The sequence below is a fragment of the Gymnodraco acuticeps genome, unplaced genomic scaffold (genome assembly GCF_902827175.1).
Source record: "Gymnodraco acuticeps unplaced genomic scaffold, fGymAcu1.1, whole genome shotgun sequence".
NCBI lineage: Eukaryota > Metazoa > Chordata > Actinopteri > Perciformes > Bathydraconidae > Gymnodraco > Gymnodraco acuticeps.
Window position 1 is genome coordinate 1,747,471 of NW_022990021.1, and position 22,887 is coordinate 1,770,357.

General features: G+C 41.6%; 1 protein-coding gene across 2 annotated transcripts in view; it reads left to right on the plus strand.

Moving 5' to 3' along the window:
* gli3 (GLI family zinc finger 3) overlaps window positions 1-22,887 on the plus strand; it is a 95,312-nt gene that overhangs the window by 56,174 nt on the left and 16,251 nt on the right. Inside the window, exons 5-7 of one of the 2 annotated variants that reach the window (XM_034214031.1) lie at window positions 11,321-11,526; window positions 18,685-18,846; window positions 22,586-22,805. In XM_034214031.1, coding sequence (XP_034069922.1) covers window positions 11,321-11,526; window positions 18,685-18,846; window positions 22,586-22,805 — 588 coding nt within the window. The remainder of the gene's footprint in view (window positions 1-11,320; window positions 11,527-18,684; window positions 18,847-22,585; window positions 22,806-22,887) is intronic. The other variant, XM_034214032.1, reaches the window with a different exon arrangement.

A 22,887-nucleotide genomic window follows, 5' to 3' on the forward strand; every position in this document is an offset into this window, starting at 1 on the left:
GTCATTACCCGTGGAGATCTGTTCCGACATGTTCCAAAACTCTACTTACCAGGCTAGGATTACCTACGCTGAGGCTGACTCTGCCGCAGTGTGTCTATTTGTATTCCCAGTTATTAAATATCACATGCATTTCTTTTGTATTAACGGCATAGACACTTAAGCAAATGTATAGTATTTATAATCTACAAATGATTCCTTACATAACATTTCCATTCATACAAATCCTATCTGATTATTTTTTCTACAAATACTTCCTGTTCATTGTCATTTCTACGGTGTTAGTCCTTTGGTTTAATTTAATTTGAGGCCCCGTTATAAATATCTTTTAGAAAGGTACATTTAGATAAAAAAGGAATACATTAATCTCTCATACGAGGCCTGTGAATTTGCCCATGTAACACATTAGTGGATTTGATTTTCTATACTCGAGTCATTTGCCCCCTCTTCATGTTTGAGATCTCAATTTGTAGCTCTCCCATGGAGCACAATGGAAAACCAGGTCTGAGGGGAAGAGATAACAGGCAGGTGCCAACAGCTCCGCGCTAATGTGTGTGTGTGTGAGCGCTAGTGCATTCATGCTCTCACACATGTACACACACGTTATACATATCTTTCTTGACAGTGTTTGAGCATTAGTTTATTAATTTACTGTATTTTTGTATTTCTTATTATTTATGTATTTATTGCAGTTATTTACCCTGTATTTCCGTCTTGTAATAAGACATTTAAATACATATTCCTTTTCCAATTTATTTCTTAAATTGTAACCCTCTTACTATTTATACTCCATTTTTCATCTTAGGCCTTTAATAATTCATAGTTTTCACAATTATTGTTAAAATAATTATAATATGCATTTTAAATTGGGCTGTGATTGTTTTCCTTATCACTTAATCTGCCCATTATTTTTACTTGATTAATCATTCTGTCCATAAAGTGTCAGAATTGTATAGTGAAAAATACCCTTTCGTTTCCCAGAGCCGAAGGTGACATTTTCATAATGCTTTTTAAAAATAGAAAAAATAATTGTCCTTTTACAAAAATATATAACAAGAACATTTGTAAATCTTCAAACTGGAGAACTGGGAACCAGCCATTTCTTTTGCAACTTAGCTTGACAAATTACAAACAATTTATCGATAATAAAATAAGTTGCTGATTAATTCTGTCAATTTAGTCAATCAATTCGAATGAATTAATAGACTGCTTTTCTCAGCTCTAAAACCAAGCATTGGCAGCAATACTAACCTTGAGCAACATTTAATTTATGTTAAATATATTACAATCATAAAGCGTTCATAAGTAAAAGCTCAGTCTTTAGTGGTTTTGGTGGTAAGTTAGTCGATGGGTGTAGCGGGATGTCACTTTTATGATCCGTGCTGGTTCTTAATTGGCTTTGTAAATACCCTCCTCTCATTGGCGGGGAGCTATTAGAGAGAGGCAGTGGCTGTCAAGATATTACCCAGCGCTGGCAGCCCGCCGCCTCACATCGTCTCCACAACCTCAGGCAGTCCTGACGTCTGCTTCTCATCACAAATACCGGGAGTAGTTTTAAAAACGAGCCTCAGGTGAATGGGTGGGACTGCTTATTTCAGAAAGGAAATATTTTTCTCCTGATGTACAATTATCAATTTTAGCTCAACCCTTTGAATGGAGTCAGTTTTTCGCTTTTTACTTTACGCTACAGACGTCATGCTGTAGGAGTGTAGAAATGTGGAATTTCCATTACTGTGATCTCTGGGCTGTGGGCTCCAGACCCTGCGATCCCACTCTGGGGGCCAGTTACAGCGAGTAACGAGACCAGGGGAACAGGGCCATAAATCCTCTCCAGCTTTCCGCATTTTCCATCCTCCCTCGTTCCATCCCTCCCTTTCCTTTCATCCCTCTCTCCATCTTTCCTAGTCAAGCCTTCACTATATGATTTAAGAAACCTAAATGCAACAATGTAAAATATTCCCACATGTTTAAGATGCTTAGTCCGGCTAGAGCAATTACAGTTTTAATGTTAGAGGAAATGAGTTCATTGCCTCCCCGCACCTCCTCTCCTCCCTTTAAAAAAAAAAATGTGTTTATCGCCTAAGTCACAGAGAATTTCACTCCTTTTACACTCACCCCACCAATGCTAATTAATTCATATCACATAAAGCGATTCCATTCTCTCAGCCTCTTGTTATCTCTCTTATCAGATGTGGCGTCCATTATATCTGATAGTGTGGTAGTTTCAGCTCATAATGTTGTATGGAGAGAGCCAAAAAGAAATCGGTTGCTTACATTTCCGTTCTTTTTGAGAGGCGGTCAGTTTTTTTAGTCCCCCCCCCCCCAACTAGTGTCCATACATGTGTGCAGTCATGCACGCAGCTGCAGGGTCACGACACATGTGAGAAAGCAGCAAGACATTTTGTTGCATGTCCATCATTTTTTGACATCACTGTGAAACAGAGTTCCCGTTAGAATATTTTTTCGCCGGTCAACATGTCCGTTAAAGTTTAAATCTTCCGGACAAAATGAGAAAAGTGCCGGTCAAAGGTCTTCTTTGTTATTTATTGTGCTTTAAATCAAATTGATATGATTCGATATTAAACAAACTAATTATAGGCCTAGTAGATTAACTACATTATTCAAAAGTGTACAGTAATTTATAATAACACGGGAATAATAAACGGAGCGCTCTCCCTCTCCTGTCAGCCCGTCAGTATCATGCAGCTCGCGGATCAGTAATGAGTGAGCCGACAGTAAAACTAAACATATCTATAACTAGTTTAGGTAGTTTGAGAGGTCATTAAAATAGCTAGGCTACGTGTGATATTCTAACCTGGTGTGTGTTTTGTTCCGCTCACTGCTGCAGGTGATCATGCAGAGCTGCGTGTCGACTCGTCAGCAGCAGCTGATCTCTCTCTCCCGTCAGATTAGATTTTACTCGCGTTTATGTCCATATCGATCAGATCCAGCTAGTTCTAGCTAATGATAGGACTACCTGCTTATTAAAAGACACCTAAACAATAAGCGTCGCTATGCAACCGGGTGAGGCCGCAAAGTATAGCGCAGCATTATGCATTTGTTTACATGCCCACCGGAACCCCGAGGCATTACCAACAGATCAACGCACAATCAACCCACACAGGACATCTCTTTCTCCACATTACGTGTTAGACATTAGAATTGACTATTCTTGTCTGTCACATACTCTTTTGTCTGTCACATACATGGCGCAAGTTGCGCAACTGATGTGGTATTGCGCTAAACGGAAATTATTTTGAACGGACACTTTGACCGGAGAGATTTAGATTTGCCGGTCTTCAGCATATTTTACCGGTCGTAGTCCGGTAATTACCGGCTAACGGGAACTCTGCTGTGAAAGTAACTTTGCTACTTAAGGAATGAAAGTTCATCCAATGATATACAATAAAGATGGGACATTTGTTTCTTTCTGGAGAAAGGGAAAACAAAGTTTCCCATAGCAGGCTAATTAAGAATTCCCTCTCATTCATATCAGTGTTGTAAAACATCCTCCTTTGAGTAAATCGAAAAATGTACACAGGTCTGTTTTAAGCCTCCCAAAGCTTCATCAAGCCTGAGCTTGGCACCGCCACGCACTCAGCCCCTTCATGATTAAATATCGAGGAAATCCACATGACATTTTATTAGTCCAACAAGATGGATGAAATGGCCAGAATAAAGTAGGCTGTGTCTTTTCACTTTCCCAACAGCACTTGCCTTTCTTCGGTCTGCCTTTTTCTCTCTACAAGAAGTATGTATTAGGAAAACGTGATGGATGTCATTCTGAAAAGGAGATTTTCAGTGCCAAGAAGAAAACATATTTTGTGTCTTATACCTGATGCTTCTGTTTTTCTCCCTGTGAGTCTCAGCTCTCCCTCCCACTCCCCCCTTTTCTTTTTTCTGTTGTTCTACCTCAGATCTCTGTCTGAAGGATTAACCATCTCCAGCAGTGTGTCTCTGCTGTCTTGTAGCGCTGTGTATTGTTTGTGATTTGCTCAGGCCCATCCGTGCGGTTGCTCATTTCAGCAGCCCAGCGTGACGTGTTGAATTGAGGGGGGGGCGCTCCTCGCAGCCCTGGGCCACACTCATTCTCACCTGAGATAGGCTGTAGGCATGCAGACGCACACGCTCATTACCTAGACTTGTCGGGTAACGGAGGCGGTGGGGTGTGGAACCTGAACCCTCTTTAGCTGCAGGCGTCAGCTGAGTTTTTGTGTAAAGGCATTGGGGCCATCGAGACATTACTTGAGAGGAAAAGGAAAGATAGATATGCTTCCTCCCTGTTTTTACAAGTTTAACACTTCAACACCCAGGAGTCCCGTCCTGTCTTCTCTCTAGCCCGGGGCATGCCAAAAGAACTCAAAACACTGACTGAGAGCAGCGGTAATTCAACCGGTGCACGCTTTCAAAAAAGACGCAATCAGGTAAAAAGTTCAAGGTAAAATGGTCCATGCTAAACTATCGCGCTGTTTGAAAAAGGGCAAAATCAAGCAATGGAGAAGGAACAAAAGGAACAAGAACATGTTTTTTTTTGGGTCTCACGTTTCTTCCCTGATTCCAGCCCCCTTGAAATTACAGGAAAAAAGGCAGCCTCATTTTGTGTAATTTTACTTTCATGTTTTCATTCCCTCGCTATACACTCTGTTGATTCGTTTTGGTAGACATTCTTATCTTGATGGGTGAAAATTACATTTAATTGCAGTGTGGAAAAATGGTTTTCAAACCAGCCTGAGAAGAAGAAAAGAAAACTCCTGCTGCGTGGCCAAGCCAAACATAAACATTTCATAAGGGCGAATGCAATTGGCTGTGATTTAGAAACAGCGCAAGGCAGTGAAAAGATCTGTTGTTTTTGATAAGGCATAATCCTAAGACTTTGTTGAAGTGCAAGCACTGCTAAGGAGCCTTGATCTAAAAGAAGAAGTGTTTTCATGTGTGACGCACCTTCAGCAGGTTCGTGACTCAAGCGGCAGTTATAACCTGATTGTTGGACACCTGGGCCCGTTTGTTATGACTTGAGCTTGTCACACTCAATGGCTCCTGTGATAAACACATGTTATCACTCTGGCAGCATGGAAGTGATACGTGCCTGCAGGGATGTACTGTGTGCTTATATGTACACAATGTGAGTGTGAGTCAAAGACACAGGGGGAGGAGGAGAAACTGAAGGAGACTCGTGGTTATTCAACTGGACAGCGAGTGTATATGTGAGAACTGACTCTGCAGTGCATGGGAATGTCTGGCACGCCTCCAGAAGTAACCCACCGAGAGGGAATCCTGCTTGATGTGACAATGAATAGAAAGCCATCCCAACCTCCCTGAACCCACCCAGGCCTTTGATGTCAGGGGGTCACACGGAGCCCTGGCAGCTACGGGGGGGCATAGTTACCCCAAACGCCTGGCAACCTCACCGTGCCATACCGAGCCAGAGCATGTCTGCGGTCTGCTCTGCCCTGCATGGTGAAAACAGAAAATCAAAGAGCAGGAAACTCAGATCAGATGGGCAACAAACTACAAGTTCCTTAAATATACAAATTCAGTTCCTGGAATTATAAAAAAAGCAAATATGCAGCCAGTGATTGACAGATGGAATCTCTGCAACTTCTGTTCCGTCACGTGCTATGATGGTTTCCCCAAGACGTAGAAAGCTTTAAATCTTATAACTCCATCATTTATGTTTTTGTAAATTACACAAAGTTGATGCAGACAGTGAAATGACCAAGACATTAAATCCATATTCCCACCCTTTAGCTAATTAAACATTACTAAAGCTTCATTTATAGATAATAGTTATATGTAAAGGGGTTACGACTTAGCTACGGATTCTAAGCACGTATCCGATGTAGCTATGCTAATATGGCAACCGCAGGAACTTTGGTCAGCATTGGCTATATGTATTTTCTCTTACAAGTTAATGGTGCTCAAGATGGTTGATAGTGAACACAACATCTAGCAAAGTGATCCTACTAAAAACCCTATATGCTCACCACGATCACTGTTTCCAATGGCATCTTCTCACATTGTGTAACAAACCATCTGGCGGGTCGGGATCTAGAATAGTCTATAATCAGTAATAAACCAAGCTCCCTTCCACTGTAGCTTGTGAGTGAATGAAAGACTGTAGACACAGTTATGATGGAATATATTTAAATCTCCAACACATCCATCTAGTCTTACCGTGGTGCTATCAATGGCTAAAATCCATCGCTGAACTCTAAATCAAATATTTAGCTGAAGGTATCTGGGGCTGGACTGATGATAACCCCTTGTGTCAACCATAAATCCAACCGTCAAGCTCGACTATGCGATAGCCACATAGAAGATAGGTCCTAAAAGTGGTCACGATAAGGGCAATATATCAGTTCCACCACATGTGCTGATGAAGATCATGGGATTGAAATCTTTAGTAGAAGAGAGTAAGCCAACCTCGGAGCAAGATTGTGCTCATAGCATTGAAACCAAATTCACAAGCCTATTTAATCATAGAAACAGAAAAATATGTCAATGCCAACTCCTGTATTGGGTGACAGACTAAATGTATCCACTTTTTGTGGCAACATGTTCATTTCTTATTTGCCAAATCGTGCAGATGCAAAAGCCAGTGGTTGGACTGAGGGAAGGTTGGATCTGAATTTAAAATGACTTTTAACGGCTGCTGTAATTGTCATTACTAATGTGGAAAAATGAAGTCATTGGAATACGGTTCACTAGCAGAACTTAATGAAGACTTTCCTTTTGGAATATTAGGACCCTAGAATATATATCCACCTTCTTGTGTTTGTGTCTCAGTCCGTCTGTCTTCTCTCTCCCCTTGTCTCAGCTCCCTTTCCTCTCTTCTTGGGTCTCAGCTGGCTCTGTTCCTGTGGCCCTTTGATCTCAGTGAAAGGGTTTGGAGCTTTAAAGTGCTTCTGTTTCCGCTGTCAGGAGCCCCTCTCTTCCTCCTCTCTGGTTTAGGCTTTCAGTGCGGTGGCAGCCTTGTTCTGTGGCTGGGTGGGTTGGAGGGGAAGGGGCACAGGTTTCTATGAGGTGGTGAGATTGAGCTGAGGTTGGCGGGGGGATTGTTCTGTGATGCTGTCAGCCTGGGTCAGGAGAGGACCTGACACCTGACTGATCCCAGTTCCCTCCAAAACCCCAGTTCCCACCTTGCTTAGCCTCTTGTGGCTAGAGGTTTAACATGTGAAGACAGATGGGTCTTCATAGTCTGTGGTTTTGGACTTCCTCTTCCTTTATTTTTCATATATTTTTGAGGATTTATGGTGTACACAATTGTGATGGTGTTACCTCCAATAAATATGTAGAATGGAGGTTCCCATCCATGGAAGACATAGACTTTTTTGTAAAACAGAGAAAACAAACAAATCACAGGGACCCTTGCAACCAATGCTATATTTCTACAGTTTACAACATAATGACATATTAAATAACTTCTGCCATGTTAACTTTCCAGATCAGTGAACCCCCTCAAATAATCTAATCAAAAACGTACCCCTGCCAATGCAGCCATCTGCATTTTTGTTTACAAGATATTCTTTTTGGCTAAATTAGCTAATGTTAGGCTACATGCTCATTATTTTCACTATATACCTGGTTGTTAATTATTTTTTTTGTATCAAGTCAAAGTAATTAATCACATCTATGTTACATACCTACATCATTTTTCTATTGCCAATTCAAAGATAAAGATGGAAGTATTTCTGTTGTCCTTCTCAGCTATTTCTCTAGCTATTTCTCAAGACATGGTTAGTTTTGTGAGTTTTTAGCTCTCATGTTTTTCCTATTTAGACCTCTCCTACATCTGTGAATGAAATGATTATGGTGTATGACCATTCATAATTGGATTTAGACCCACTAATTTCCTGTACCCTTCTGTGAAGCACACATCAAGAAATGTTAGATTTTATTTCATGAGCTAAAAGTATTTTGCAAAGCCGGTTCCTGTTTTAGCAGACTGCTGTGTCAATATACCACCAGGTCTAACTGCTGCACCACAATGATACCTTCTGTGCTCAGTGAAGTCATCAACCTTCACCGCAACTGTGTCTTTCTACTGCAGCTTTTACCAAAATAATTATTAGTGTTGATATAACCTTGTTCCAAACAAAGATTCAAGGCATGTTTACATGAACACACACCCCTCCACAAAACCTCAAAATCATTTGGGGGCATATTTACACTTGGCAAGTGTGTATTCATCCGGTGAAAAAAGACGACAGTTTAAAATCCACAGACCGCCCCGTGTAAACATGCGATGTCTTAAAGAGGCACTGGCTGGTTTTAAGCGAGGCCACGTGAAAGGAAATGGCTTCCATATGTCAGGAGCTCAGTCTTTCCCTGTGCCCTGTTTGCAGGATGTCTTCTTTTTTTAGGGTTTATAGGAATTATAAACCTACCAAGGGAAGTAGAGGAGTGAAGGAACATTTTTTTCTTCTGGTAAGGCAGAGAAGCCCGCGGTACAGCTTTGATGTAAATCTTAAATCAGGTGTAACTAAGACGCCACTTCTTTGGCGCGCACACCTACTCAGCACACACACAGAGGGAACATTCCTGCACACACACTGAACGTTGTCAGATTACTTCCTTTCGTCATGTTGATTAATGCATACTGGCAGATGCTAAGACGATCACGGCCCTGCAGAGAGCAGCTGAACGCCGAGGATCGGACACTCTTTTGCTTTTCCTCTCACAAGAACAGAGGCCCGCCGCACTCCTCCAACCCATCCATCTCTCTGCTGTCCTCCTCAAATCCCCTCTGCCCCCCTGGAGACCTCTTTCTCTCTCCTCCTTCTCCATCTCCCCCTTTCTCCTAAGTCTTTTCTGTCCGCCTTTACTTCCCAATTCGTAGTCCATATCTTCACACACTCCCTCCTTCTCCTCCACCCTACTACTGTTTGTGCTCAAAAGTCTTTCCACACTTTTGCTTTTCCTTTTCAACAGGCTGAAATATCCCTCTTCCTCTGTGCCACCGTCTTCCCTCCAACCAACACGTGTGCTCTCTTTCCTTTTGTTTTCTGATCACCTCGTTTTTTTCCCAATGACCTTCCAGTAGGGCTCTGTTCTTATTTGCTAAGTTAATTGGAAAAACAAGCCAAGTAGAGGCATTTAGCCATGGTTAGTGTAGGGAGATGCAGCCAACGTATGACAGGGTTAATCAGTGTCATTGCAGCCAGAGTGGGTGTCTGGATTTCCTCATACAGGGGTGTGTTGGGCCAGGAGAGAAAAAAAAGTAATGAATCCTTTCTACCTTCCCTTCTGGGGACTTATTCCTACATTGCAGAAGTCTGAACTGTAATATGCAGCCATTTCAGATATACAGAAATGTTTTTCCCATATATTTCGCCATTAAATGAACCCCTGTACATCTGTTATTTTAAGGATTTTAAATGTATTCTACTGACTTGTATTTAAAAGTGTCAAGTGCAGAATCTGAAAATGTATCATTCCATGTAAAGGTTGTTTCTGAAATCAATGACAAAGGTTTTCTGTGTGTGATTTTCCTCAACTGCTCTGAGTGTGTACATGTGTGTTTGAGATGCATGGTCAACCACATCAAAGTGAGCGTCACTGCAGCTGTGTTGTTGAACTGTATAAATGAGGCATGTAATGGTGGCGTGTGGGCACATAACTTGCTTATCATAAACACACTCACACACCTGTTTTGAGGTGCACCGTTGCCCTCAGCATGACCCGCTAGGTATGGAGGAAGTAAAACAATTCCTCATGAATCTTCTTGACAGGAGACGTGCAGAAAAGAAATGGAGGTTAAAAAAGAAAACATTCCATGGCCATTGTTTTGCAGTGTCAGATACGATCACTCACCTTTGCACACTTTAACAATGAGGCTTTCACTGAGACTTCCCCTTGTGAGAGTGAGAGTCTTTTTCCACGTTCACCTGTGTTCAGCCTTACTGAGACATGTTGTCACACACACTTGTAAAAATAAATTGTCCCACAGCACCTTGGGGCTCATTATAGAAAGGTTGCCAGCGACAAAGTCTTTACGTGTGAATGGATGCCTGTGCACACATCTGTCTGTCCTCCAGTTTGTGTGTGTGTGTTGTTTCCGCTCCTCAGTACTCATTATTTGCCCTGGCCTGAGCTCCTTCATTAGGGGGGCTGCGGAGTAAAGGGCCGGAGGGGCCTGTAGGGGATCAGGGGACGGGGCGGAGGTCGTAATTGCGCTGTTCCACTCCCCTGGCCTCGCTCAAGGTCACAGCGAGACAAACTCTGGGCCAGGTCTCTCACTTTTTCTCCCGTCTTTTCCCACCCTTTTCCATCTCTCCTCACCTCCTTCTTAAACCCGCACTTTTTCTCGGCCTCCCTCCTTCGCTCATCCTCTCCTTCTCCTGGGGTCTTTTGTCACAGTAGACTGGTCCACTGGGGAGCCACAGAGAAGTGGAGGGGCTAATTCAGTCTAATCTCTTAGCCTGTTAATGTCTGGCTGATATCTGGATTTCTCCACATCCTCAGGGGAAGGCCTTTGTGGCGAAAGCCATCATTATGAAGTTTCCTTGCCCTCCTAGCCAATTATAAGAAGGGAGACAAATTAGTTCATCTCAAACTTGGCTCCTATGAAGTTTTCTTGATTGTTCTCAACTTTATTTCACATCTCATATCATAGAGACATTTCACAGTAAAGGTTTTTGATTAGAAACAGAATAGCCTGATCATATTTTCTATTTAAAGAAGTAAGATTGTGCATCTTGTGTGAGACATGCTGATGGATTTTGTTCAACATTGTATCCGTCATGTGCAATTCTGTACACGGTTTCTGCTCAAAGCCAAGTTTGAAGCCATCTGAGTAAAGTGGTGTAGCGTTGCTTGTCTGGCGCTGGCCAGCGGTGAGCTCGGTCTAACGTTTCCCTCTGATTAAGACACAGTGGTGAAAGCTGCCTTTGATCTGAGGAAATGTCTGCGTAGGGAGCAGTTGGAATGCAGCGCTCTCCTCTCTGCCTCGCAGATGGAGGGAGAGAGATAGTGTCACAGTCCATTTGTCTGGCCTCGCCACTGCCAGTCCACCCACGGCAATACAATCTACATTGTCTGAGACTAATAAAATGAGCATGATGTTGAAATTGTGGAGTCGACTGGATTATTGATGTTAATTTTACACAATGTTGGCAACATTAGAACCTAATCAAATCAAAATATCTTATTATTCCACATGTGGTGACTTAATACGTTTCAATAATATTTCACTTGAACTGCAGTCAGAATGATTGTTCACAGCAATCACACACATTTACTGCTGTAAGTTATATTTTGAGTTGGTTGCACATTATGTATCCATGTTCTTTAAATATATTTTCTTTCCCTTGTGTCTCCGCAGGCCTCCTGGGATGGCGGGCAGTCCGGCTTTCTCTGACATCTCCCTCATCCGGATCTCGCCCCAGCGGAACCCCTCCGTGGGGGCGGAGTCGCCCTTTCACCCTCCGCACCCCTACATCAACCCATACATGGACTACATCCGCTCGCTCCACAGCAGCCCTTCCATCTCCGTCCTGTCAGCCACCCGGGGCCTCAGCCCTGCAGATGGTGAATAAAGTGAAACACACACCGACACACAAAGCTTGATGCCTATGCACTCACATGCACAACTGCACACAACCTCAGCACAGCAGAAATACGCATCAAAGCCTCAGTAGACCTTTAAAAATGATTGTTGAAATTGATTGGTGCCGTTTGATTGCTTTTAGTGGGAATCTCGATTCTCTGTATCAGTTTAATTCCTGTTTGAGATCAGAAGAGGTCAGGTGAGAGGCAACTAGATCCATCTCTATTAAGACCCAGGGGTTGGTGCAATGTTATCTGAGTGAGGGAGGAGGTGGCTGGAACTCATATGAGGGTGGCTCCATCCTTGTGGGTGGGGGTGCAGGTTGGAGGGAGGCTAATCCTTTTGATCTGTGAGTCATGTCAGAGAACCTCTGGAGGATGCATCAGTGAGCGGCAGGGTCACGTACAGTTACAACGCTCACACCGAGGGAGGGGGGGATTCAAGCTCAGGGTTGGGGGGCGTTGTGTTATGGTGTCCTACAGGGAGCGCTTGTTTCCTGAGATCTCAAGAGGGATTTGGACAGGGAACTTCAATTAAAGCAGACAACACAACCAGGGGCTTTATAAAAAAAAAAAACTGATGGAAAATAAGATATTAAAACTGTTAAAAAGGGAAAAACTTAAACTCACTTAATTGTGTGCTAGCAACTTGCTGTTAGGAATCTAAATGCTATGAATTTAGTATTTAGTAGAGCTTAAATAAGAGGAACTGGTTAAATTATATTTTTATAATATTTTAAGAAATCCCACATATTTCCAGTTTTGCTAATGTAAGGATTTGCTTATTTTTATTGTATTTTTTTCCTTTAAAATAATGGACTGCTGGTGAGACAAAAACTAATGATATTAAGACATCAAATTGAACTCTGAGCGGCATTTTCTTATTTCTTAGAGCATATTCAAGAATGAATAATTTAGTGGTTAGTTGCAAAAACAGACAAAAATAATCACGAATGAAAAAAAATATGAATCTTGGATTATGTAAGAAACCACAATAAAAACTATTTGTATTTGAGAGATTTTTTGCCAAACATCTACATTCACCTTAAAGGTCTTGAAATGGCCTGATTGTGGCCCTCATGTCTATAGCCATCAACCCTTCCACACTTCAGCAGCAGAGCCCCACTTTAGTTCCCCACCTTGTGTTAAAGTGTATTTCTGAAACGGCAGATAGCGGGGCACTTCCTCTACACCAGCACACTCCACTTCCTCTCATCCAGGTCTGTTTAAAGGCTGTCTCTAAGTGAACACCAAGAGTCTCACTCATCCCCTCTCCTGCACTCTAACAATCAGGAAATATAGACTTAAGCTCAAACTCTCTAACCTCCAATCTTCCATTACCGCAATATAATGTGCACCAGTCTTAGCTTCAATCAAAAATGGTTTCTCCAACCTACCATGATCCTCTTTCCGCTGTGAATTGTGAATGAGGCACCTAATTACTCCTTTAATCAACCCGCTGATTAATTAACCCATCAGCTTTTGTGTTGTTAGTATATCACCACGCTTACGAGAGCCTGCTTCTTCACTATGCATTTTTTACCCCGCAAAAATGAACATTTGAATAATGATGAATTAATTAACAGAGTCTAATGGAGATTTAAAGTGGGTGGGATTTAGTGCCACTCTTTTGCTGCCACACATTTGCTTTCTTTTTATTCTGCTCCTCCTTCACAATACTTCCCTCTTTTCTATGTGAGAGATGGGGTTCAGAGGTATTGCCCCTGATCCTATTGTAATGCTGAAGGAGAACCCGGTGGCTCACCCAGTCTTGAGGCACATCTCTGCCTGAGTGCCACACCGACAGCCTGCCCCCACCCCCCCTTTTTGCCCCCAGGATCGATCTCGGATGCCAACATTTCTGATTTAGAAATTCTGCAAAGCCCTTTTCTGTGCATGTTGGATACTGAATGGGCCATATTATGGTTGAATGCAAAAGCAAAGCTAAGGCGGAACAGCAGAGACAATTAAAAGACTCCCCCCTTCCACTGAAGACATAATACCCAGATCGAATTAATTTAGATTTCTTTCTTACATCCATTCAACCAATCATGGATGCATATTGCCGGCATACAGGCCAGCCTTAAGAGGAAATCTCCTCATGCAGCGTTTCTTTATTTATTTTCTCTTTATGTCTTGAGTTGGGGGGGAAAGAAGAGCTGAAGCACTCTGTGGGTCTGAACTGATTCTATATTTGCATCCAAAACCACAGTGTTAGTCTTTCCCTTCTCTCTTTCTTAGAGTATTTGCATAAGGAAGCCCACCACCAGATGTTTATTTTTAGGCTACGGTTCAAGGACTTACAGCACTCTATAACTAAGGGACTGACTTGGAAAATAGAGGCATTTTGAGGAGAAGAGAGAAGTGGAGGCAGAATCGTTTGCCGCATCTTTATGCATGCAGATACGTGCGGGCAGATTTAGGCCTTTTGTTTTTCTCTATAGAGTTTAAGGGAGCACAGTGGAGGAGCAGGTTGCATATCTGCACGCTGCAGCCCTGATGTGAACAACACACGAGCACCATCGCTGGCAAAAGATGTGTCAGCCCACATACTCTTACCACACACACACACACACACACACACACACACACACACACCACACACACACACACACACACACACACACACACACACACACACACACACACACACACACACACACACACACACACACACACACACACACACACACACACACACACACACACACACACACATTCTCACTCCCATCCCGTCACATATTGACGGACGGTCAGGGCCCCTCCCCGTCGCTATATTACGTACAGCGGACCCCTTGACCGTCAGGGTTCTACTGGCAGGGCGTCTCATAGACCTTCATAGACCACGTGATCAACAACAATGGCCGACCTTCGTGTTATTCTCGGTGGAAAAGGCCTATTTTAAGGTTCATTTGGCCAATAAAATGCGTTTTGATGTCATTTTATGCTTTTAATATGAGTTGTTATTTCTGATTATTTGTGCAGTACATGTACATGATGTTTAGTTTGCTATTTATGACGAAGATTACTTCATGAATGTGTACACATGCATGGTTGCTAAGATGGTTGCTATGGACGCTGCAACAGCTCCCAGACCACGTGATCAACAACAATGGCCGACCTTCGTGTTATTCTCGGTGGAAAATGCCTATTTTAAGGTTCATTTGGCCATTAAAATGCGTTTTGATGTCATTTTATGCGAGTAATGAGTTTTTATTTCTGATTATTTGTGCAGTACATGTACATGATGTTTAGTTTGCTAGTTATGACGAAGATTACTTCATGAATGTGTTCTTCATGGTTGCTAACGTTTTTTTGGTGGAAATGTGTTTTTTCACAAAGTCACCCTCTGTACTTGGACTTATTGGGAGAATCTAAAGGCAAAAACATCCCAAATATTAATGTAGGTCTTTATTTTAGACCTTTAGTGTTGCCGTCTGTGAGGAAAATAAATGGGGCTCAGAGCCTCGTATTTAAAAAAAAAAAATGTCCTTCTAATTTGTTATTATTTTCAAAATAGCACACTGTTATTTACTCACCAATAACACACATTTATCCTTGCTTTTATATATTGGTTTAATTCCATAATCTTGGGCTTTTTTGGCGTTCGTCAGGAACTGAATTTCAAAATAAAAATAACCGGAAACAGACGTAGGCATTTCGAGCGATTACCCAAGATCCTCAGCTACGATGATTGGATGTTTTAGCCGCAATGCATGCTTGGATTTGGGGTTTATATTATATGAAATCCGGAAAACATTTGAAAAGAATAAAATAATACTTAATTCCGAGTGCTCTTGCTTTTCTCTTTGAAAGTCATCACATAACGGCATTGTAATACACGGTTCGGCTGCATTGTATATTACAGATCTGCCGTAGTTCTTTATTTATAGAGCCCTGATGAGAAGACCTTTGGAAAAACTGAAGAAATGCCGCCGAAACTGAATACTTGACGTGGATCATAAATATTTCAACAATTAAACAACATCTTCAATTTCTCTTCACACAATACGTCTCCTTGCAGTATCAACACTAATTCGGCTGACTTTTACATTTGATATAATTCATAGATAGGTTATATTTACACCATAACGGTGCACAGCTGATATATAAAAGGACTTGTAGTTTTTAAAGATACTACTGATTTGAATTGGATTGAATTTTGAATGTAGAATGTAAATACTGAGTCTGAAATAGTATATCAATATGCTGTAAAATTATGTGAAAGCATGAATAAAACTACACATCTTCAGATGTTGTACATACAAGTGTCCAACACTAATAATACAAAGTTATTATGGCTGTGTGGACCTTGTGTGCACCGCCTAGTGGTTAAAGCACGTTATTGAATTATTGTTTTTATGTGTTATATTTGATTAATATAAATATTAAGAGTACATACTTTCATAGGGGGAAAGTAGAAGGTCTGTGATATAAATATAGAATATAAAAAATCAAGAAGATACTATAAGTGATCTCTACAATAAAACAGTTTAGTGCAGGATGTACAAAGATATTAATAGGAGGAGGTGCAAAACAGAAAAACGAATTAACCTTTATTTAAACATTAAATAACAGATTAAGGTCTTCTTTTAAATAAGAAAAAAACTTTGGGGTATCTATCTACAGATAAATATTAAGCCTGACAAAGTACTTAACGTCTAATATATTGCTTTCCTGCAATGTTAACTATGTTGAAGCACTTATTTTAACTGATATTATACATATGAATTATACTCTTATGTATGTAGATAGAATAAGAAATGTGCAGAATATGACAGTTTAATGGTGGAGGTACACACATATTGATAGATGTCTTGTAATGCACTGTTGAGGAACCTGTGACCCAAGTGTTTCATTCATTGCATAACTACACCGTAGTTGTGTATATGATATGTCAATAAACCTTTGAAAATCTTGAAATCTTGAAAGGGATGTGCAAAATAGCCATAATATGCAGTCTTTAATTAACTATTAGTAGAGAATAACGAGTAATGAATATACTTTATTACTCGTTTCCATTCATGTCAATTGCAGATACATGTTTAGTCTTCTCAAGCACCAACTATCAAATATCTCTCCTGATTGTTGGCATTTGACAATCACCTTACCTGAATTTTACTCAGGTGTAACTAAAGTCTGATTTAAGGGTTGTTTATATTTCACATCATTAATCAGAATCTGCAAAGTAACTCAAATAAGTGTAGTGGAGTAAAAATACCAGGTTAACCTCTGAATGGTAGTGGAGTAGAATTACAAAGTATCAATGAGCTGTCATGTGGGTATATATTAATGCTATATATTAATGCTGCGCATTATGGACAGGGATTTTCACCCATTTATTAATTATATGTTTTACATTTGATAACACCAATGTGTTTAATACTGGCAACTTCTAATTGTGGGAAAAACGAAAACGTTCAGTAGAGACGTCCCATAGAACATTTTGTGAAACACAATAGTGTAGTGTGTTGTTCTGGGGGGCGTTCGATTCCAGTTTTGGATAGTCTGGCGTGGTTTCGTTCCATTTCAAACAGCTGTTTGACGCTCAGCGTAACCTTGGCGCACTGCCACTCCAACATCCAATCCCAGACCTTGAAGATTAATCACGGGGACTGTAGTCCTAAACCAGTGTTTCTCAAACTTTTTCATACCAAGGACCACCTAACCAATAAAAAAACACTCGCGGACCACCTAACTCCACAAATATCCAAAAACACATCGTTTTTTACAAATCGCCTGAAAATGGTACAAACAAGTGGCAAAATGTGTGATGAAGGTGTTTATCTGGGCTATTTCATGCAATCAAAAGTGAAACTTAAGCTCATTCCATTGCGGAGATATTCCCGCGAGAGTGCGAAAAACTTAAATAAATGTATTTCTTTTAAATGTGACATTTTACCAATATACTCACGGACCACTAGGGGGCGCTCACGGACCGCCAGTGGTCCGCGGACCACACTTTGAGAAGCACTGTCCTAAACGATAGCTGGGAATTATGGGTAGTGTAGTGTCTTCGGGAATCCTAAACTCAAAAATGTTGACAATCGAAATTATGCTCGAAATGTCCCTTATAGGCCTACGTCTGTTTCCGGTTATTTTTATTTTTGAAATTCAGTTCCTGACGAACGCCAAAAAAGCCCGAGATTATGGAATTAAACCAATAAATAAAAGCAAGGATAATTGTCATAACTAGCAAACTAAACATCATGTACATGTACTGCACAAATTATCAGAAATAAAAACTCATTACTCGCATAAAATGACATCAAAACGCATTTTAATGGCCAAATGAACCTTAAAATAGGCATTTTCCACCGAGAATAACACGAAGGTCGGCCATTGTTGTCGATCACGTGGTCTATGAAGGTCTATGGGACGCCCTGCCCGTAGAAGCCCGACGGTCAAGGGGTCCGTAGTCCGCAATGAAGGTCTATGGGACGCCCTGACGGTCAAGGGGTCCGTAGTCCGCAATGAAGGTCTATGGGACGCCCTGCCCGTAGAAGCCTGACGGTCAAGGGGTCCGCTGTACGTAATATAGCGACGGGGAGGGGCCCTGACCGTCCGTCAATATGTGACGGGATGGGAGTGAGAATGTGTTGCGCGCACACACACACACACACACACACACACACACACACACACACACACACACACACACACACACACACACACACACACACACACACACACACACACACACACACACACACACACACACACACACACACACACACACTCTCTCCAAGTGATCAAGGAACAGAAAGAAGAAGGCTGTTTAAGAATTGTATTGTAAGACGATCGGTTATACTGTGCTCTGCATCAATCAAACACTAATGCACACTCACTGTAATCTCTGAGCAAGCATCCACTGGTCCCTAGTGAGGCTCTCCACTTCAGGTGATGCTCCCTGTGCAGCTGTTTTGCTTAACTTGATGCTGTTTGCTAATGTACTCATTACTGTTTTGCTGAGCTGATTATCATCTCATGTAAATGAACTCAGGTTTGTAATGCGGCGCAGGTGCTCTCCTTGTCGTGTTTTTATCAATGCCTCATTCATTTTCCTCCATATTTTCTTCACATACCTCTGTCTCCTACCTTGTTTTCCTCCTCTCTGACCCGATTGTTTTCCTGCTCCAGCCCCTCACACAGGCATGACCACAGCAGAGTACTACCACCAGATGGCCCTGCTCGCCGGCCACCGCAGTCCTTACGCCACCGACCTGCTCCCCTCGGTGGCGTCCACAGCGGGCGTCACCAGCGCCAGCGCCCTGCACATGGAGTACCTGCAGGCAGTGGAAAGTAAGTCAGCAATCATTGTTCATGGCTAGTAGAAAAGTTAAAGGTCACCTATTATGCAAAATCCACTTGTTCATGTCTTTTATACATAAACATGTCCCCCCTCTGTGTTGAGAGCTTCTGAAAGTTTCAGGAAAAAACATTTGCAAACTTTTTGTCCTGATCCATTTATATAAAAACCTGTCTGAAAATGAGCTGATCAGATTTCGGCTACTTAATGATGTCATAACGATTTTTTGGCTTGTGTAACCATTAGCCAATAACCAACCAAGGTAACCCCCCCCCCACCTTATCACCTGAATCTCCTCCTAGAGCACCATTGTGTTCTTTTTAACCAAATATCTCTCAGAGGGGCGTGGGGAGGGGCTCCTTATCTTCATCTAAAGTCACTGACAGAGAATCAGCACTTTTAAAACAGGGCTGAAACAGAGGGGTTTATGACATGCTACAATGCATGATCTGTTTGGTATTTCGAGCCAAACACTTTTATATATCTGAGACCAACAATATATTGAAGTAAAACAGTATAATAGGGGACCTTTAATGTCCATTTATCAGGCTGAGCTGATCCAGGACCACTGTTCTCAACAATATTCCATAAATCCTACTTCCCCCCCAGCCTTCCTCATTACTTTGTAATCAAGGCAGATGAGGAGCACCTGAGGAAATAAAGGGCTGAGTGCAAATCAGGACAGATCAGGAACACCTGTGCAAAAAGGAGCAAAGAGGAGAGGAGAGAGAACATACAGAGGTGTGTGTAACAGGCAGCTATCTGTAATTGTTTCATTCTTTATTCCATAAAGAAATAATATGCAGATCAATTTGTAGGTGTTGTGGTTTTAAATAACACTAAATGTAACACTATCTTAATCACTGGAATGTATGTACACATTATAAGGGGTTTATTTAAATAATGTTTAAACAGCAGCTTGAGCTAACTGAGACATCTAAAAAATGGTTGAACCAGATTTGGCCCGGGTAAAAAGACATGTCTCCTGAGATAACACCTTTAATTATTTAGTTCATAACAGAACATTATAGTAGGGGGGGCCCCAGTGGGAATTCAACTTCTGAAATGCACCTTTAAGATACACCTTCTTTGTGGTATTTATAGATCAAGCTACAGCTCAACCACAGCGAGGAGGGACCGGCAACTTGACTTTGACATGATTTAAATGAGCCATTGTCTTAATGTGCTGGGCTCAGGACTGTGTGGAGAGGACTTATGCTAATGAGTTATTTTAAAGTGTAAATAGGAAATTAAACGCACACTGAATCTTAGAAAGGTCAGGCAGCCTCACCCCTCTCCCTTTGATGAGAATGTATTTAGTCAGGCAGACGTCGCTTTCATGGAAATCCGGGGTGAAGTTCCCCCATTCCTCAGAACAAACTAATTAAAACTAGCCAAACTTGTGCGGGTATCAGAAAATTAATTGCTATTAAGTGGGAATTGGAATGTCCCGCCATTCATCACTGGAGAAATCCTTTCTTCTGTGTCACTTTTTAAGATTAATAGACTGAAACAAAACAATTAGGGCCACAATTTAAGTGGAGATGCGATGCTCCTCACTTAAAAAAACGCCTGTGATCATTGCTGGTAATAACTCATCATGTTTCAACAATGTGTGTTCCAACGGAGGAAAAATTAACACTTTAAAGCTTTGTTGGATTTCAGAAAAAAAAACATACAAAGAAAAGAGTCTATCAAGAGGCTTTCGCTGATAATCTGGGCTACCACGTTACTGCGGCTATTTTAGTCTATTTCACATCAGTGTAATTACCGTCAGAGAGAGTGGTGCTAATGAAACAATGGGCCTGTCCTGCCTATTTGTGCTTTAATGGGCTATTGTCTCTGTTCCTGCTGCCTAATTAGTGCCATAGCTCGCATAGATCACAATACCAAAGTCTTTATTCCTGGTTTTCATTAGTTCATTTTAATTTCCTTGCTATTTATCCACTGTTTTTTTCATTAATAGGTTCATTCTTAGTAACATTTTAAACACTGAATGTTTTGTTTGATACAAACAAACCACTTAATTGTTGATTACACTCCTGCCAAGACTAATTGTATCTGTTTAGCAAAATGTACTTCCATAAAGAAAAAGTGACACATAATCTTTATATTTGAAATTAGCTTTAAGTAAATAAATAGGATTACTGTCATATTAATTTCACAGGAATGATTGTTCGCCTCCTATAGTAAATGTTCCGCATGAAGAAATTCCGTCCGGTCTTAAATCCACCCTTCACTTCAGCCCTCCCCTGTGATAGTGTCCCTCTCAGGTGGCCCCAAAGTGTGTCGGCGAGGGCTCAACCCCAGTTTTGGAGCCAGCTTTTATTTCCAACGCTGTCAGTCCGGCGTGTCTGAACCCTCCCTGGCCACAAGAATTAATGACGCAGCCCGTAACCAGCCATCCCGTCCATAAATCACGAGGAAATTAGAGGGACAGTCCTGCTACGAGCCGGGACACTCCCCTCTCCGTCTCCCCGGTTGGCCGATTTATCATTTGGGCTGTGCATTAATAAACACCACTCCCATGAGGCCTTGCAGTGGTGGGATGGTGGACCTGCTTTTTCGGCTCTCTCACTTGTAGGAAATAAGGATAATTCACTTTATTTGGCTTGTTTAAAAAATGTCAAGTTTAGTCAAAATTATATTTTTGCAGGACTATCTATTTTGTTCAAGCTGAATTAAACTGTGTAAAATCAGACATGTCGTGCAGCGTCACATGACTAACATTGTATTATCAATTGTGAGCACTCAGGGATTTTCATGTGTACACATATGCATCCTGTACAACACCCCCTTCACTAAGACATAAAAAGAGATTTTCCATACAATGACAATGTAAAGGAGGCGTGCTCTCCATACAGCTTCATGCGGTAGTCGAAACTCAGGCCTATGTATGCCAGAACAGCACCGCCGCCACCACAGAGGCACGCACACACACACATCCACACACTCTGATTACCATGTGAATGGAGCACTCTGTAATCGTGGGATGTGTCAAACCAGAGATGGAGCATTTACGTTTGGGAGATGGATGGATTGTGGGGGACGTACATATGGAGGGGGGTTATAGGGGCTGCGTAAGCTGGTTTTGTTTGCCTTTTATAAAATAACTCAAAATGTTTTATTTCCAAGTCTTGAGTCACAAAGTCATTGTGTCAGTTCATGCACAAAGCACGACATCCCCTCAGTGCTTTCCCCCCCCTCCTTCCATCTCCCTCTGTTTTTCCCTGTCTTGTTTGTGACATCTCCATGTGAAAAGACAACAAAAGTCATGTTTTAATCTCTACCCGTGGCTCATTGTATGTGCAGAGAGAATGGTTGCGCTGTTTCCGCCTTTTACCTTTTCAAAACCCCTTTTTAGTATTTCTAGTCAACATTGATTTCATTTGAATAACGAGTCAAATTGGACTTGATTAAATATTACCATACACAGTCGGAGCATTTCTCCAACATAAAAGACATGTTTTCTCATGGATGAAATGCAAGCAGTGCATCAAGTGACAGCTGAACACTCATTCAGATGATCCTTTTGTGTGATGATTGACAAAAATGTCATCTGTTAGGGTTAGATTAGGTTAGGATTAAGTCAAACGTATAAAGCAGCAAACTAATGTTTTTGGGATTGTTACCAATGAATTTATCTGACGCTCCTCAGAGAAACTTTGAATGAAGGAGCACAGTTGTAAAGTTCAATTTAACCTTGTATTTTTTTTCCTTTACCTTACTCAGATCTCCTCCTCTCTGCAGATTCTCGATTCCCGAGCCCGAGGCTGCCAACGCGGCCAAACAGGAAGCGCCCCCTGCCCATCTCCCCCCTCTCTGAGCACAGCTTCGACCTGCAGACGAGGATCCGCCACTCCCCCAACTCTCTCGTCACCATGCTCAACAACTCCCGCTCCAGCTCTTCCACCAGCGGCTCCTACGGTCACCTCTCTGCGGGAGCCATCAGGTAGCTGAAAGAAAAATTGTCCTGTGTCAATTATTCATTTCTTATATCCTTTTTGGTTATTATTTATTTCAGATTGTGCTTT